Source organism: Pelodiscus sinensis, chromosome 1, assembly GCF_052426305.1.
Source record: "Pelodiscus sinensis isolate ZL-2025 chromosome 1, ASM5242630v1, whole genome shotgun sequence".
NCBI lineage: Eukaryota > Metazoa > Chordata > Testudines > Trionychidae > Pelodiscus > Pelodiscus sinensis.
Genome location: NC_143052.1, coordinates 46,717,295 through 46,734,729, shown reverse-complemented (window position 1 = coordinate 46,734,729; position 17,435 = coordinate 46,717,295). Strand labels below are relative to the sequence as shown.

Genomic DNA, 17,435 nt, shown 5'->3' with positions numbered 1-17,435 from the left:
CTAGGGCAGGAGGGGATTGTGATCTGGGGCAGGAGATTGGTGTGACGGATCTGGGAGGGGTATCGGAGCAGTATGGGGCAGAGGGTTGGGGACGGGAAGGGCTGTGATGTCAGAGGCAGGCTCTGGCCAGGAGACTTACCAGCCAACAGCCAAACGAGCCTGCCTGCCTGCCAGCTAAAATGTTTGCACAGGTTAAAACATTTTCCAACCAGCAAACCTGCCTGTCTATGTGCTTGTGTGAATAACTGAGCTGATGGGAGGGGGAGTGGTGCTTTTTGGCTGCCTGTTATTCAAACAGGAAACTCATATTGGCCAGAAACTGAGGTTAGGGGCAACCCCTGAAGCCTTCCCCCTCCCATCCAGGATCACAGTTTTGGAGAGAGAAACGGCCTCTTCTGAGTGGCATGCAGGGCTGGCAAGCCGTATTTTGCCCAGGCCTGATCTACTCTGATCTCTTCTAGAACACAGCCAATGACTTCTTTGAAATAATTCACATTTGAAATAGGACAAAATAACTTTTAGAAAAGCATCCAGTCTCTACTTTAAAATGCAGAGTGATAGAGAATCCAGCACAACCCTTGATAGGTTAATTAAGCATTGGAACAATTTTACTGCTAATTTTTGCACCTTACACCTATCCTGAATCATTTAGTTTCAACTTCCAGCCACTGGAACTTTTAATATCTTTGCATGCTAGCAGAATCAAATTATCCTTGAACTTTATTTTAAAAAAGCTAAACCGACTGAACTCTTTGAGTGTCTGTTTTAGAATCATTAAAAGATTGGAAGAGCTCTTAACTTTTTCAATATCCTTTCTGATGTGTGGATAAAATATTCGAACAGAGCCAAATAAAGGAGGTAATATTTCCCTGCTCCACTCAAGATTCCCATTAACTGTTTTAGCCACAACATCAAGCTGGCTACCTGAACATTAAAACATAAGCCAGGAGTTAGTGGAACTCAAGTCTACAGCAAGTGGTTTGAAAACCCAGGGCTTGAGCATTCATATTGCATACCAACCCTAAGAAAAGAATTTTTTGGGCCTGAGCCTGACACCAGGGGCCTCCACTAGTCACATTGCAGTATGCAGACTCACGTCCTACCAACCATAACCCAGACTTCCTAGTATCTTCCAGAGATATAGTCACTTTTAGCCTTTTGCCTATGGTGCAGCATGGAACAATCTTGATTTGATAGGCTGTAATGTGCAGGGTAGACAAATTCCCAACAGATCCTACAGAGCTGTCTTTTGGATCTACACACTCCCAACAAGCAGACCCAGCAACATAAAGACACCATTTTGAAGAGCTTCTCTTGCTTGAGCTTTCATTCCTGTTTCAGGATGTGGGCAGAGCTTCTGAAGGATCCTGGTGGACATTCTGGCCACATCTGGTGACCCACAAAAGGCTTCTGAAGGAGCTCATGATGAAGCAGGAGAAAAAGAGAACTCCAACAATACAAACGTGGAAGACAAATGGGCTGATCTGCTCAGGACTCTTGGTAGAGCTGCTGATTACATGATGAAGACCAGTGCTTTTGGAGCAGAGTTAGAAGAACAGACTGTCTGGATCACATTGTCATGTGGACCTGGGATGACCTTTCAGAGCTTTCGCATGGGGAAAAAATATATATTTATTTTTGGAGCTTTGTGAGCATCTTGCCTCAATCCTCCAGGATTATGATACATATGAAGATAGTCATATCAGTCCAGAGGCAGGATAACTGTCTGAAAACTTGCTACCTCAAATAGGTCTGTTGCTAACCAGTTCAATGTGGAAAGTCAGCTATGAGTCATGTGATGGCCTTGGCATATTCTGATGTGATCAAGCAGGATTATACCCAAAAATGGTAAGCATAAACAAATCCCTTAAGTAACTGCTAGTTTGAGAGAATAGACTTTCCAAACTACACCCATAATTTCCTCCTCTGCTTCTTGGGGATAATATATTATTATACAGACTCTTATGGACCTCAGAGGCAGATTTATAGACATTAACATGCGCTGCATAAGAAATATTTTACAATGCCAGGACTTTCTGCCTGATTGCATGTTTGGCAGATTTAAGTCCCACTGATACCCACTTGGACCCTGGTATGATTTATGCTGTCTGCATTATTGTGGCTTGCTATGCTCTGCACAATCTTTGTGAAACCAAAGATGAGCCAATTGCCCTGAATGAACCTATGACAGTAATGGATTACCGAATCAGTACACTCAGCCAGAAAGTGCACCTGTCACAGCTGAAGCAGGACACACCCAGTCAACAGAAATCAGAGATGCTATACTCCCATATTATGGACATGCATAAGCCAATGAAGGGGAAGAACAGTATGTTTGAGTGCTTTTGTACATTCACGCAATGAAGGATGTACTGTTGGTTAGTCAAGGTACTGCCACTATACACAATGAATAGAGGAGTACTGATTATTTGAATTTGTATTATGGATGAGAAGGCTGTTAAAGACAGAGAAAGATTGTATTTACAAAATTAAACAACATACATGGATGCAAAACAGTGTTTGGATACAACTTGCCCATTATGCCTTACCCTGTGTTTACCTTTTGCTCAAAAATGGAGGACAATAGATTTAGCAAAGAATCAATAAGCTTTATTAATCTAGATTCTCAAAAAAAGCAGCATAGTAGGAATTTAAAGATACTCTGTTCTTTTAAGATGATACATATTATTCTTAAATCATATGAAACTGTAGATATTACTCTGTAATATTAGATAAAACTGTAGATAAAACTGTAATATTACTGCCACAGTAATATTAACAAGAACATGAATGATACACTGTTGGAAAACCTCCTATCTTCAACAAAAGACAGGACTATGCAGAACTTTAAAGACTAACAACATGGTTTATTAGATGATGAGCTTCCATGGGCCAGACCTATTTCCTCAGGAAGTGGGTCTGGCCCACAAAAGCATATCACCTAATAAACCATCTTGTTAGTCTTTAAAGTGCTGCATAGTCCTGTCTTTTGTTTCAGCTACACCAGACTAACACAGCTACATCTCTATCACTCTCCTATCTTCAGTTTTGTTCCACTTTTGAATAGATTAATAGATTGAAGAAATTTTTGGTACAATCAATTAAGCTATTATAGCTGTAAAAGGAAGAAGAGCACAACAACAACATGTACTAATTAGCAGAAAAATGGTAGTTAAACATTCATTTTATTAAAATCATTCTTGTATTTTGACAAATAAAAAGCCACTATGCTCCTTACTACTCCTGCTTTGACTGCTAGCATTAAGAATTTGAGGTTAAAAAAAGGCAAATTTGTATGCTTCTAAAGAAAACACAGACTATTAATATAAGTTTTCAATATTCAAAGGCCCTTCTATTTGCTGCAGCAGTAGTTCTGATTTTCATAAGCTACCAGAAGACAATTTTTTTTAAAGATATATTGGTTTTGTACTTTTAATTTAAAGGAACAAACTTGTGTCCATGGCATTAAGTCTGCCTTCTAGTCCTTTCATTTGAAACCAAAAGGACCATCTAATCACAAAAAATATATACCACAACCTTTTCATAAATTCAGTTTTGCTGTATGTCCAATATTTCCCCAATTTTATCTTAATAATCACACCAATTTAAGACTAATAGAAAGAGCTTTACATTCAAATAGAAATATAATAGAAGGAGCTTCACATTTTCAGTACAGCATTTAAAGAATGGTTCAGTGATATCATTAAAATAGTGTCCCACAAAAAAAGTAACTGACTGCCATACACAGTTTCTCATCACTCACCTAGTCAATCATTTTTAAAAAGGCATGCCATTCTAGAAGCAATTACACTTCCCATTTCAAATGTAGGTTAAGGACCATCTATATCATTATCGTAATGTATACTATGAATAACTAGTTTTAATCAGAATTCAGATTAAATTTTTTTAAAAAAAATCAATGGCTATACATTGAGCCATTCAGTTTTCACATATTTATGTACTAACAGAGTTACAGAGCAGAGTACTCCACCGTGCTGACCCTGATTCCTATACCAGCAGGGACCTTGGAAAACTATGGCAGAGAGGAACAACCCTTAGAATGGTCACTAGAACCGGCTGGAAAGCTGTTGACGACCCTTTTTTGTTCTGACAGAATTTGCCAATTTGTCAAAAATCAAAACATTCCACAGACTATGCTAGGTTTGTCATAACTCTGATGAAACCTTGACTACCAGGGAAGTTTCAAAACCTACCTCATTTCCTACCAGCTTGCCCTGGTTCCCAGCACTCCACCAGGTGGGAAGCCTGGACTCTCAGCTCCTCAGCAGGCCAGGCCATCAGGGCTTCCAGGCAGCCTGCCCAGTGGACTGCTTCTGAGCCAGAGCCTACCACCATAGGCCTGGGAACAGAATTTCTAAACTTTTGGTTTTCAGTCCAAATCTGAAGAATTCAAGTCTTCCACGAAATAGAATTATCACTCTCTCTGCCCATGTCAACAGCTGTATTAAAACAGAGCTATCTGTAATGTATAAACTACCAGCCTCAACAGGTGACTGGTACTTGCGCTTATTTTGTCCCTTCTACAACTGTACTAGACTGATGCATTTTAATACTTCCTAGTGTACAATGCATTCCCATCCTATAACCACATGCATGCTGGAGGTGAACGTATGACTGAGTAGATGTTGATAGGAACGCTTTGGCTTGCATGAAAATGGGATGCTGTTCCAGGAAGGAGGACTGCTGGGAATAGATAAGCTCCACTTGAGCTATAACAGGAAAATAATCTTGGGACACCAATTTACCAACATAGTGAGGTGATGTTTAAACTAGATTTAAAAGAGGCAGTTATTAAAAGCCCACAGGCAAGTATAAAAAAAAAAGGTAACTTACAGATGGCTAAATGGAAAATTATAATAGTCAAAGGAGAATCCAGATGGTAACAGTGGGAGAAATATGCTCAACATCTTAAATGTCTAATTACAAATAAAAGAGGTATGGGAAATAAGCAGGAAGAACTGGAAGTATTAGTACATAAGCCCAGTTATGACAATTGGCATTACAGAGACTTGGTGGGATAAATCTAAGGATTGGGACATTGGCATAAAGGCTTATTTACAGCATGGTAGAGCTTGTACCAGACAGGAGAGGAAAAAAGTGAAGAGGCATTGAATTATACAAAAAGAATAAGATACACTTGTTTTTAGGGCCAGATGGGGCAAGAGTCAGAAGATGAAGGGGGGGGGGTAGAAAAACAGAGTTCATGTCATGACAGGGGCCTACTTTAGATACCAAACAAGATAGAAGATGGTGGATTAGGTATTTCTAGAACAGCAGAACTATCCAACAAACAAGACTACAACAACCCAGACATCTATTGGAAAAGTAAAAGTAATATGGCAAGACACAAAACATCCTATACATTCTTAGACAGCAGTAGAGACAATCTTTTGTTCTGGAAAGTGGAGGACGTAATTGAGGGCAACCATTTTAAGTTTAATTCTGACTAACAACACGGCATTGGCTGTGAATCTGAAGATTGAAAACAAATGTCAGCGTAAGTCAACATGAAAAGTTAGATTTGATTATTCTAAGGAAAGGAAGGAATGAAAGCCATCAGAAAAGTCCTTTTTAAAGTCCATTGTTCTTACACAAAAACTGAACTAGTGGAGGGGAAGGGAAGAAAGTATAAAGGAATTCAGGTGAGCTCATAGTTTTTTAAAGAGACAATATTAAAACACACACCTCTCAATGCAAAAGATAGGCAATAAGAACTGTAAGAAGTCAATATGGTTCAATCACCATCATTATCAAAAAGGAATGACAACAAAAAAAAAAGAAATTGCCAAGGACAAGTGCAAAAGTACAGTAGAAGCTTATAAGAACAAAAAGGCTAAGAGACTAAATGAATTATACCTAGCAAGACACACAAGAGGCAATAAGAAGAGGGGATTTTTTACACATCAGAAGAAGGGGAAAAAAGAGTGTAGATCCTCTACTTAGGGAGGAGAGAGGTAATTAATGGTATCAAGAAGCCTGGTGTTTAATGATAATTTGCTTCAGTCTTCACTGAAAAAGGTTACTGGCAACCAGATATTCAGCACAATTAATATTATCAACGATTATATGCAAGTCAAAATATGAAGAGAACAGACTAGAGAATTTACATAAGTTAGATGTATTCAAGTTAGGAAAACCTGACAAAAATATACACTCTATGATGAATAGTAACTAGCTGATTTGGTCAATATTAGTAATGATCTTTGAAGACTCAGTGGATGGGTGAAGCCTCAGAAGACTGAAGAAGGGCAAATATAATTCTGATATTTAAGAAGGGGAACAGAAAGGACCCACGGAATCATAAACTAGTCAGCTTAACTTCAAGGAACACAGATACCGGAACAATTTTTTTAAAATAATTTTGAGAGCACCTAAAGCATAATAAGGTTATAAAAAAAAAGCCAGCAATTAATTGTCAAGAATATTAATTAACCTGGTGGGCAATGTATCCAATCCTTTGGGACTGGCATGATGAACAAGATTTTCAGTAATTTCTTTTCACATTTGAGTTGGTTGGGTTGAAGCTCAAACCTAGGTTGCTTTAAGGGAACTGTGTTTTGGGCGTCTGAGTTACCAGTAAGCTATTACTGAAGGGCTACGTCTATATTGGCAAGATTTTGCGCAAATACTCTTTAACGCAAGAGTTTTTGCATTAGGAGTATTTGAGTAAAGAGAGCATCTACACTGGCACGTGCCTTTGCGCAAAAGATGTGCTTTTGCGCAAGAGCATCCGTGCCAGTGTAGACGTTCTCTTGTGCAAGAAAGCTCCGATGGCCATTTTAAACATTGGGCTTTCTTGCACAAGAAATTGATGTTGCCTGTCTGCACTGGCCTCTTGCGCAAGAACAGTTGTGCAAGAGGGCTTATCCCTGAGCAGGAGCATCAGAGTATTTGCGCAAGAAGCACTGATTTCACACATTAGAATGTCAGTGTTCTTGCGCAAGATCTCGCGGCAAGTGTAGACAGGTGGCAAGATTTTGCGCATGCCAATGTAGACGTAGTCAAGCTGTTTTGTTGCTGGCTTCGTGGATCTAAGTATTAGAAATAATCATCAGTTTTAGGGATTCTTTGTTCAGTTAGAGCAAACTGCAATCTCACCACGGCCCCTTGGGATTTCAGTCACAAGTATCTCTCCAACTGTGAGGTAATTGTGACTGGCCCAGTCAAGTATCAAAGAAAAGGCTTTAATAGAAGGTTTGTACTCAAAACATCTTGGCTAACAAGTTACTGTTAAGAATGATGTATGATAAATAGAATCACATTTGATACTGACAGGCAAAAATGATTCAACTGTGGAGTCAGGATTGAAGTAGGGATGTTAGCAACTACTTGACTATCCAAAAGCTTAGGCTTAATCGGACAGTCAACTAGAGATGTGACTAGTTGTTTCCCCCCCTTGCTGCCTCTATCAGAGAGGCAACAAGGAGGGGGAAGCAGGAGCCAGTGCTGGGGGGAGCCAACTTGAAAGCTAATTCCCCCAGCACCATCTCTGTGGGAGGCAGAGGCACAGCGGGAAATGGATTTCAAAGGCTGAGGCACCGCAGAGCCAGTGGGAAACTGGCCTATGCTCTCTGCGGGGCTTCTGTTTTTAAAATGTACAAGTTTCCCAGTGGGGCTCTTGTATATTTCAAAGGCTCAGGCTCCACAGGGAGCGCGGGGCCAGTCCCCCTGCTGACCCCATGCTCCCTGATGGGCTTCCATTTTTTAACTGTAGCCAGAGTCCAGTAGAGCTCTTGCTACACTTCAAAGGTGGAGACACCTTATTGAATAGTTGATGGAAATCCCATCAACTATTCAATTAGTTAATTAATCTAAATTTAACATCTCTAGATTGAAACAGCTCAAAAGTTCAGTGACAGAGCACAGATACCAGAGTACATTTGCCCCAACAGTCTCTAACAGAACATCAGGGTGGAGTGATTGTGAACTTATGAGAATACACTGAATCGAACTTCAGGAGTAACAACTGAGGGTCTTTGACAGAAAAAGAAAACCTCACCTGCCAACAAAAGCAAATCTTTCAAAACTATTTTAGTTACTTCATATTCCAAATGGAAAACAGGATTGTTATTCTCTAACCAACCTAATTTTCTTATTTGACATGTTTCTGACCTAGTGGATGGGGGTGAGCAGGGGAAACTATGGATGTGATGTTTCTTGATTTTAGTAAAGCTTGAGACATAGACCAAGAGTCAGCAATGTTTGGCTCTCAGGTCATCAGGGTAATTAACTGGCACACAATAAGACACTTTTCTGACATTTACTGTCACAGATGCATGCTCCCCAACTTGCAGTGACTGTGGTTTGCCATTCCCAGCAACTAGGAGCTGGGAATGGGGAGTAGAAGCGGGTGAGGTGTCTACAGATGCTCTGTGTCAGCAATCTGTCTCATAGCCTGCCAGCTGATTACCCTGATGGGCTGAGCGCCAAAGGTTGCCAATCCCTGACATAGTCCTACATAATCTTCTCATAAGCAAACTATGGAAATGCATGTCAAGAAAATTCCTATAAAGGTGTGTGCAAAACTGGCTGACACTGTACTCAAAGAGTAGGTATCAACGTTTTGCAGTTACAATGGAAGACATCTAGTCAGGTTCCCATAGGGTCTGTCACTATTTGATATTTTCATTAATAAATTAGATAATGGAGTAGAGAGGATGCTTATAAAATTTGCACTGACGACAGCCTGGGAAGGTTACTAGCACTTTGCAGAATAAGATTAAAATTCATAATGATTGTGAAATTGTAGAATAAGAAACAAGTATTACATTTAGGAAGAAAAAAATCAAATATACACTACAATGAGGAAAAACTGACTATGCAGTAGTACTGCTGAAGAGGATCTGGGAGTTATAGAGAGTCACATATTGAATGAGTCAAAAGATGTGATGCAGCTGCAAAAAAGACCTACTCATCACTGGGTATACCTCACCTGAAGTTCTGTGCCTAGTTTGGGTACCATGGTTTTGAAAAGATGTGGACAAACTGCAGAGTCCAGAGGAGAGGGACAAAAGTGATGAATGGTTTAGGAAACCTGATCTATGAGGAAAGGATAAAAAACTGGACCTGTTTAGTCTTGAGAAAAGACAACAGGTGAAGAGTGGGGGGGGGGCGGGGAGGAGGAAGGGTGGAGCTGATATTCTACACATATGTTAAGGGCAATTACAAAAAATATATACATGGTGATCAATTAATCTCCATGTCCACTGAATGTAGGCCAAGAAATAATTTGCTTAATCTGCAGCAAAGGAGATTTAAGTTAGATATTAGAAGAAAAAAATACTTTTGAATTATAAAGGGTAGTTAAGCAGTGCAGTAAGTTTTGAATGGAGGTTGTGGAATCCCTATTACAAATCGGGGTTGACAGCCACTGCCTGAAGGCCCAGGAGCAAGGTGTGGAAGCAGGGAGCTCAGCTCTTTGCCCATAGAAGGGACAGGGCCAAGGGCAGTCAACCCTTACTACATCCCTTCCCAGCCCTCAGAGCTCTGGCAGCAATTCCAAGGGGCCAAGGCTCTGGATACTGCCAATGCTGCTGTAGCAGGAACTCTGGGCCCCTTTAGATCTTTGGGTCCTGGGGCAATTGCCCTATTTGCTCCCAACCCTCAAGCAGTGGGCTTGCCCATCATTAGACTTTTTTAAGAGCATATTAGATAAAACCTAGATAATCACTGTCAGGTGTTTAATTGGTCCTCTCTCAGTACAGGGAGCTGGACTTGATGACTTAGAGGTCCTTTCTAGCCTTATATTTCTAGGATTCTACATTGTGCACTACTGTAATTTTTATATTGCGTGCCTGTGTGTGCGCGCGTGCACACACTTTCGGTATGTGTATTATTATTATACCTTAAGGGTCTAAGCAGTAGAGTTAATTGACATGGATGCATATGAAAAAAGGGCCCAATAGCCTATTTTCACTTTTCTATTTTTAGTTTAGCTCAACTTAACTTGGCAACCAGGGCACATAAAATTTGAAATTCTAACAGCAAGACAAAACAAGGCAAAGCATTTCTGAGTGTGCATGTACCTCAAAGCCACAGTCAAAATTATTTCATAAATTACACTAATGCTCTAAAAACATATTGCCTCGAATGTTTTATTTTCTGCACAAAAACCCATTGTGCAAAAAGAAACAGCAGAAAATATGCTAGAGACAGCAATTTATGCTAATGAGACCGTTATTAGCCTATTTTCTGCAGAAAAAAAAAACTGGCAGTGTAGACGAAGCCTAACACAGATGAGTATACTAGCACAATGAGGCCCTACTCAAAGTTGGGCTATTAGAGTAGCTATTAGAATACAAAGAATAAATTATTTAAAAATCCTGTAGAAAACATCTTTTTCTACATCTACCTGATCGTCCTATTTCATCTCCACTCCCACTTCAGAAAAACTGGCAATGCCCACTACATACCAGTTACATCCAAACTGCTAAAACAAATGACGACTGGATTCAGTTTTAAACAGTTTGCTTTAAAACAATTTTTAATCTCATGACTTATGATTTTTAAAAAGTGATCACACTTTTAGTCACACTTAAAAACATACCACTTAAATATTTTTGTATTTCTACATTTTTCCAAATGTTGATTTTGTATTTCTACATTTTTCCAAATGTTGATTTTAATTACATCACAGAACACAGAGTGTACAGTAAGGACGTAATAGGATAACCATTTCCATGGTTAACCAATAACCATACATTTTGTGAGTGGTAAGGTAAGAACAGTTCTCAACATCACAATTTATACCTTTTTACTAAGAGTGTTGCAAACCTGCTTAAGAGAGGGGTAAGGAAGGACATCAAAAAACAAACCAACCAACCAACCAACCAACCAAACAGTAACTTACTCTCAAGGCTTCAATTACAAGATCTCGAGCTTCCAGTTCCCCTTCCATTACACTAAGAAGCATCCGCAGTTCTGGCTTGCTTAGATTATCCACATCAAATTCTCTTTTCTGTAAGAGATGAATACAGTATTTAATGTAAGCACTACTGTAACAGAGAAAACTGCAAACCAAAAACAACAACAACAAAGAAAGTGTGTGATGATGCTCATTTCTGCTGCTGCAAAGTCTATCAGCATTTCTACCACCACTCATGTTTTCCTAAGGTTTATTATTGCATTGCAATGATTTTACATGATCTGATTTGTAAAAAAATCAGGGTACAGGCAAGTATCAAATAGTTTTCTCTCTTTAGTTAAGATGAAGTATGAAGAGTTTACCAGTTCAGCATGCTATTTTCAAATCATTTTTCTTTCAAAGAGCCAGCTCATGTAAAGACTTATGAATGTACTTAGTTTTAAGCAAAAGTCAGGGATTTCCCTCCCCCCCCTCCCCCAGTTTTGTGAACTAGTTACATGCCAATTTAGTGATTGTTTGGACATTTGAATTGAAATTGAAACATTAATACACACTTTAAAAGCATATACAGTGTATTATAAGATGTGTGTCTGAAAAAGTATAATAGATTTGAAAAGTATGAACATAGACTAGACTAGCTTCCATATACAGCTGTTTTTTATCACACTGTCAGTGCATTCATTTTAGTGATGTTGGCCAACCTAATAATTTCAAATTATGATTTGTAAGCAAAGTCAAAATGAGCTCTCCCTGACAGCTAGTGATGAGCTTTTTACACCCAAGATCACTTTTTAAATCTCCGAACAGGAAAAGATCTGCCGCCCCGCCCCTTCCTTGAACCCCTGCCCTCTCTCTTCTCCTCCTGTCCATCACCTGCTATCCCCAGCCCTTACTTACACACTCTGATAAACAGTTTATTTTTAAATTATGTGATATATAAAATTAAAATCACGTGTTTATAGTTATGAAATAAATGGTCTGTTTTTTATTCATGCTATTTAAATCTAAAATGAAGCATTTATAATTATACATTTTGTGGGCACAGAGTTCTGTGGCTGGGGGCAGGGAAGAGGGAACAGGGTGCTGGGAGGGCAGAGGACAGGGTTCTGCAGCAGGGGACAGAGTGCCAGTGGGGACAGGTTCTGAAGCTGGGGACAGGGTGCCAGTGGGGATAGGAATAGGGACAGAGTTCTGTAGCTGGGGACGGGGGAGTGGGGACAGAGGAGTGAGGACAGCGTTCTGTGGCTGGGGACGGGGGAGTGGGGACAGAGTTCGGAGAGTGGAGACAGAGTTCTGTGGCAGGGGAGTGGGGACAGGAGAGTGGGGTGCCAGTGGAGGCAGAGAGTCCCCTGAATCTGCCTCCTCCCAGGATTCCCCCCCCCAGAGGGAAACCAGCGCGTGCCTGCCCTGGGGCTGACCCCCCCACGGTGCACGGAAGCCCCGCGCGTGTCTGACCTGGGGCCGACCTTCCCCCCCCCAGCGCAGGGAAACCCTGTGCGCACGCGTGCGCCTCTCTCCCGGGGCCAACCCCGCGTGCGCCTCTCTCCCGGGGCTGACTCACCCCTCCTGTGCGGTGCAGGGAGCCAATGCTCCCTCCCTCAGTACACCCGGCAGAGCAGCTAGCACTACTTCCAGAATTGGCGCTAAACTGTGGGACTTCTGTCCATCCCCGGGAAGCCTATACTACCTCCATTTTCACTTGAGGTGGGTAGTGGGGCTTCTCAGGGGTGGGAGGGAAATGGGGGCGGGGCGGACAGGATGCCTCGCGATCAACTGGTCGAGGCCTCGCGATCGACCAGTCGATCGTGATCGACCTGTTGGTGACCACGGACCTAGGGTATCCAGCAAACAGAGCTGTGTTGCCCAACTGATAGATTTTGGCTGGGGTTGGGTTACAAGTCATTTGAAAGGGGTGGAGGGGAGGAATAAGAACAATATCATTTCATTGTATGAGTAAAGGCCAGTAGAATTGTACTTAACCTGTACTGATTGAGGGCATCAAGAGAGAGGGTGGGGACAGGTGTTTTGCTTGATGGTCTGTCTGAGTCACAAGTGCTATTTGACCTGCCCTTCTCCACTGTTTAAAGAGAGCTGATTAGGCTCCACATATAGTCTTTTGTTTTGTTAAGTGACCACTACAGCTGAAATCACTGATAAACCAGGTCTAAGTGCTTAGTCCTGCTGTGGGGACAATGATTTTGTGTAAGACAGCCTAGACTGCAGGAGCAGGGAGGTTCCCCCACTGAGAGTTCAGCTGAAATCACTGAGAGCTGGGTGGAACCTCAAGACACCAGCTCGCAGAGGTCACAGCGGCAGGTGGCAGCAGAAGGTGACAGCGCAGGGCCATTTGCAACCGAGCAATGGAGTGAACAGTGGCACAACAAACAAACATGGCCAGAGCAAACAGTGAGCAGCTAGAGGAACAAGAAAGGTGCCTTCTTGCCCCCCCCATCTGTGAGGTGTACTCACATGAAAGCACCTCTGAACTCAGTCTCCACTGACCAAGGACAACACCAGTGAGTGGGGTGAGGTGGAGGGAAAAACGAGGGGCACGTTAAATAAACATTTGTTTGTTGGACTATAATTTTAGTGACTTTGCTCCAGAATGCTGGATTTGTGACTAGGAATGGAAACTTATATAAATGTGTTTCCTAATAGGCCAAAATTTTTAAAATGCATTATTTGCCAAGGTTGTTATCTCACATCGTCAGGGCTCGACAAATCATGTAACCTACTCGCCCGTGGCGAGTAGGTTACAAGCCAGCACAGCCGGTGCTGCACGATCTGCGCATGCACAGTGCGATCTGCACATGTGCAGCTCACAGAACCGTGCGGCTGGCGAGCAGGGCTCACCGCCGCTTGGCAAGCCCTGCACATCATTGCTATCTTGAGAGGTCATTATGTTGGGGAGTTTCTGTACTAAACATTATTATAATTAATTTTTACATAAGAATGGTCATACTGGGTCAGATCAGTGGTCCGTATAGCCTGGTATCCTGTCTTCCGACCGTGGTTAAGGCCAGGTGCTTCAGAGTGAATGAACAGAACAGGTAATCAAGTGATCCATCCCCTGCTGCCCATTCCCAGCTTCTGGCAACATGCTAGAGACACCACAGCATGGTATTGTATCCCTCCCCATCCTGGCTAATAGCCACTGATGGACCTATTCTCCAGGAATTTATCTAGTTCTTTTTTAAATCCTGTTAATAGTTTGGGTCTTCACAGCATCCCCTGGCAAAGAGTGCCACTTTATGGTGTGTGAAGAAGTACTTCCTTTTGTTTTTTTAAAACCTGCTGCCTACACTGGGACTGAAGTTCAAATTAGTCCAACCTGGGAAAACCCGCTGGCTTTTTCATGAGCGATCCTTGGCTGTTGTCTTAAAATTACTCCAGCTATTATTACTGACTTTGGAAAGCATCTACCAAGATGGGATGGATCTAAGTAGTGAGGCTGGTGGATTACTTTTGCTACTACGTTCAGAGAAGACTATTGCCATTCTCTCTCTCGTAAATCTACTGGTTGAAACCACTTGGGTCATTAAACAATGCCACCCAGGAATCTGCTACAACAGTAGTAGATCTTTGTCCAGCAATAGAAGCTACATTTGGATCAGAGAGCTATCCATTGAAAAAGAACTGGAAGAAGAAAAGATTTCAGTCCAGAAGTTGACTAATGAAGGCATTTATACTGAATCCTTAAGTGAAGAGGACAAGAAGTGTTTGTTAAGACACCTGAAAAGGTACACAGACTTGACTCCTACAACAGCGATTTCTAGATTCTACTCAACCTCTACGAAGCTTTTACAGATGCTTTTCCTATAAAACACCGACAGTTGAGTGGAGTGTGGCACCTACCAGCAATGGGGCTGCCACGTGCTCAGGACAGAATAGAGAATGTGAACACATGTGAATGAACTAATGAGTATATCAATTGAAGGAATGGAAGTACTGGGCACACGAGAAACTACTGAAGATTAATGCATTGCATTTGAGAAGTTCATTAATAGAGTTGTGCAAAACTTTAACAAAAAACCAAGAAGGATGTAGACATAGTGCTTCATAGAAGGCTTGAGTAGTCAACTTTAATTTGTGTGATTTTAAAACGAGTTAAATCTAATAAAATGGTCAACATTTTTCAGTTTTTACTATGGTGCCATACAGCCCGCCTTCACCCTCACGGTCTCACCCCTCATCAGCCCTGACACACCCACCGTAAATTCAAACACCCCCCCCTAATATCTGGGGAAAACACTGAAGTTGAATTCAGTCAAAGCTAAGCATTTTTATTTCTACTCTTGGTGCTCCAGTTAGTTATTTTGAAGGCTTCTATTTGACAATATGAACTCTATTTTTCATCTTCTCAAATTATTCCATTTACAATGTTTCAGGCCAATTACACAAGAGTTAAAATCAAATTCACCAAAAGAAAAAGACTAATCTGAGTAAATAAAGCCACTTCCAACTATTCTATCACAGAAAAAAAAATCTCTGCAAATAGACAAGCCCTGCTCTAAAGGTGAAAAAATAAAATAAGAAAAGCACTTTCAAACGAACAAGAGAAATGTAATTCCACAGCTAAGGTCCCTCTACTAAAAATTACCCTATAGCCCACGGATATGAAAATCAAGTACTGGTCACCCCATGTAATAAAATACACAGCAGTGGGAAAAAAGGCCCAAAAGACAAGCAACAGAAGTGATTAAAAGAAAAATTCATGTGTAAATAGTGCTATAAACAAACATTTCAATGTCTGATGAATGAAAGGAGACATGATGATGGTCAAGAATACTGCACAATATAAGGTGTGTCTACACTGTACCTTAGGTTGAAATAAGATATGCAATTTGAGCTATGCAAATTGTGTATCTTATTTCAATGTTTTTTCTAAATAACTTATTTCAAAATTTGGTGCTGCCTACACAGCACTTATTTTGAAATAACTCACTATTCTGAAACATCCTTTACTCCTCGTGGAACAAGGTTTATAGGGACATCTATCACAGAATGTGATAGCAAGCCTGTTATATTTTGAAATATCAGGGAATAGCAAGCCCGTTATATTTTGAACTATCAGGCGCGCACAAAAGACATGGATACCTCCGTTATCCCAAAATAACACTGCAGTGTAGACATAGCCATAGTGAGGTCAATCAGTAAATTCTATTCTTCTCCCCATTTGAAAAGAGGAGAGAGAGAGAAAAAAGGCATTAAAATGAAATCGAAAGATGCCAAATATAAAATTAAAGGATGTACTTTTATGTTTTAAAAGTTCACAGTTATCTGGTAGAACTCATTGCCACAAGACACCACTGAAGCAAAGTAGCCAGCTGAATACAGAAACAGGACTAGACCTTTAAACGATAAAGGTAACGTCCACAAAGTAAAAAAGCTTTGTGAGGTGAATAAACCAACCACTGATTTTCTTTCCAGCCATAGGCACTTTCCCAAAGGAGAAGTTATTTCATAATTATTTATTAGACAACGACTTGCTTCTTTCACAGAAGTGGCAGATAACAAGGAGAAAGGCTAGACTTGGATGCTAATTTGATCTGGTATGGCAACTTCTATTTCCCTACTACTTGAAGTTTGAATATTTCATCTGACTTCATATATCATCACAGGACACAGAGAGAGAGGCACTCTACTGGATGGCTACAACCCAACCGAAAGAGCTATATAGAAAAATATTAACACCTTGACTTGCACCCAGAAGAAAATAGCTAGGTACAATCTCCACAGCAGTGAGTCATTATACACTTTCCAAATCAACCCCACTACAGGTTGGGCCTCCCTGGTCCAGCACTCTCAGGACAGGAGCATTCCCAAACCAGGGAGAGTGCCAGACCAGGGGAGGTCAACTCTCCCCTACTGACCGCACTCCCAGCTGTCAGTCTCCTGGGCTCTGCCCTGTCCATCAGGGCTCCCTGCAGCTGCCAGCCCCTGTGCCATTGGTCCTATTCCTGGGCCACCAGCACCTGTGCTACTGTGTCTAATCACCTGCGGCCAGGGGCAGATGATCATTTTGCAGGGCCCAGGGCAGCACAATTTCGCAGGGCCCCCCTTTGCCACCGCACATGCGCCGTGGCGCCACCGCGCATGCACAGGGCTTCTTGATGCGCGGGGCCCAGGGCGGCCGCCTCACTCGACCTGCTCTATATCTGCCCCTGCCTGCGGCCACCAGGCTGTATGCCACACTCCCTTCTTCCTTCTCCCTCCCCCCCCCCAAGCCTCCTGCTGCTGGACTCCCAGCAGGTCTTGCTCCCAACTGCTACGGCTCTTCAGCCAGCAACATCTGTGGTCTGGCAAGGACAATGAATGATGCCAGAACAGAGAGTCCTGGATTTCAGAGATGCAACTGGTATATAAAATGGCCACCATATTTGATAACAACTACAGTTTGAGGTCTTCAGGAGTAGTCAAAAATGTAGACTGACATGAAAGTGGGAGGGCACAAAGACCTGAATGACTATAACAAGATTTACAGAAGAAATTGTTACAGTCATTGTACCATGAACATATACCCAGGCAACATCATTGGGGAGTCCAAAGC

At 41.6% G+C, this 17,435-nt stretch overlaps 1 protein-coding gene across 1 annotated transcript in view; it reads right to left on the bottom strand.

The window, feature by feature from the left end:
• CTTNBP2 (cortactin binding protein 2) overlaps nucleotides 1-17,435 on the bottom strand; it is a 188,569-nt gene that overhangs the window by 151,001 nt on the left and 20,133 nt on the right. The window contains 1 exon segment of the mRNA XM_006122544.5: nucleotides 10,871-10,978. Within this exon segment, the coding sequence (XP_006122606.3) occupies nucleotides 10,871-10,978 (108 nt within the window).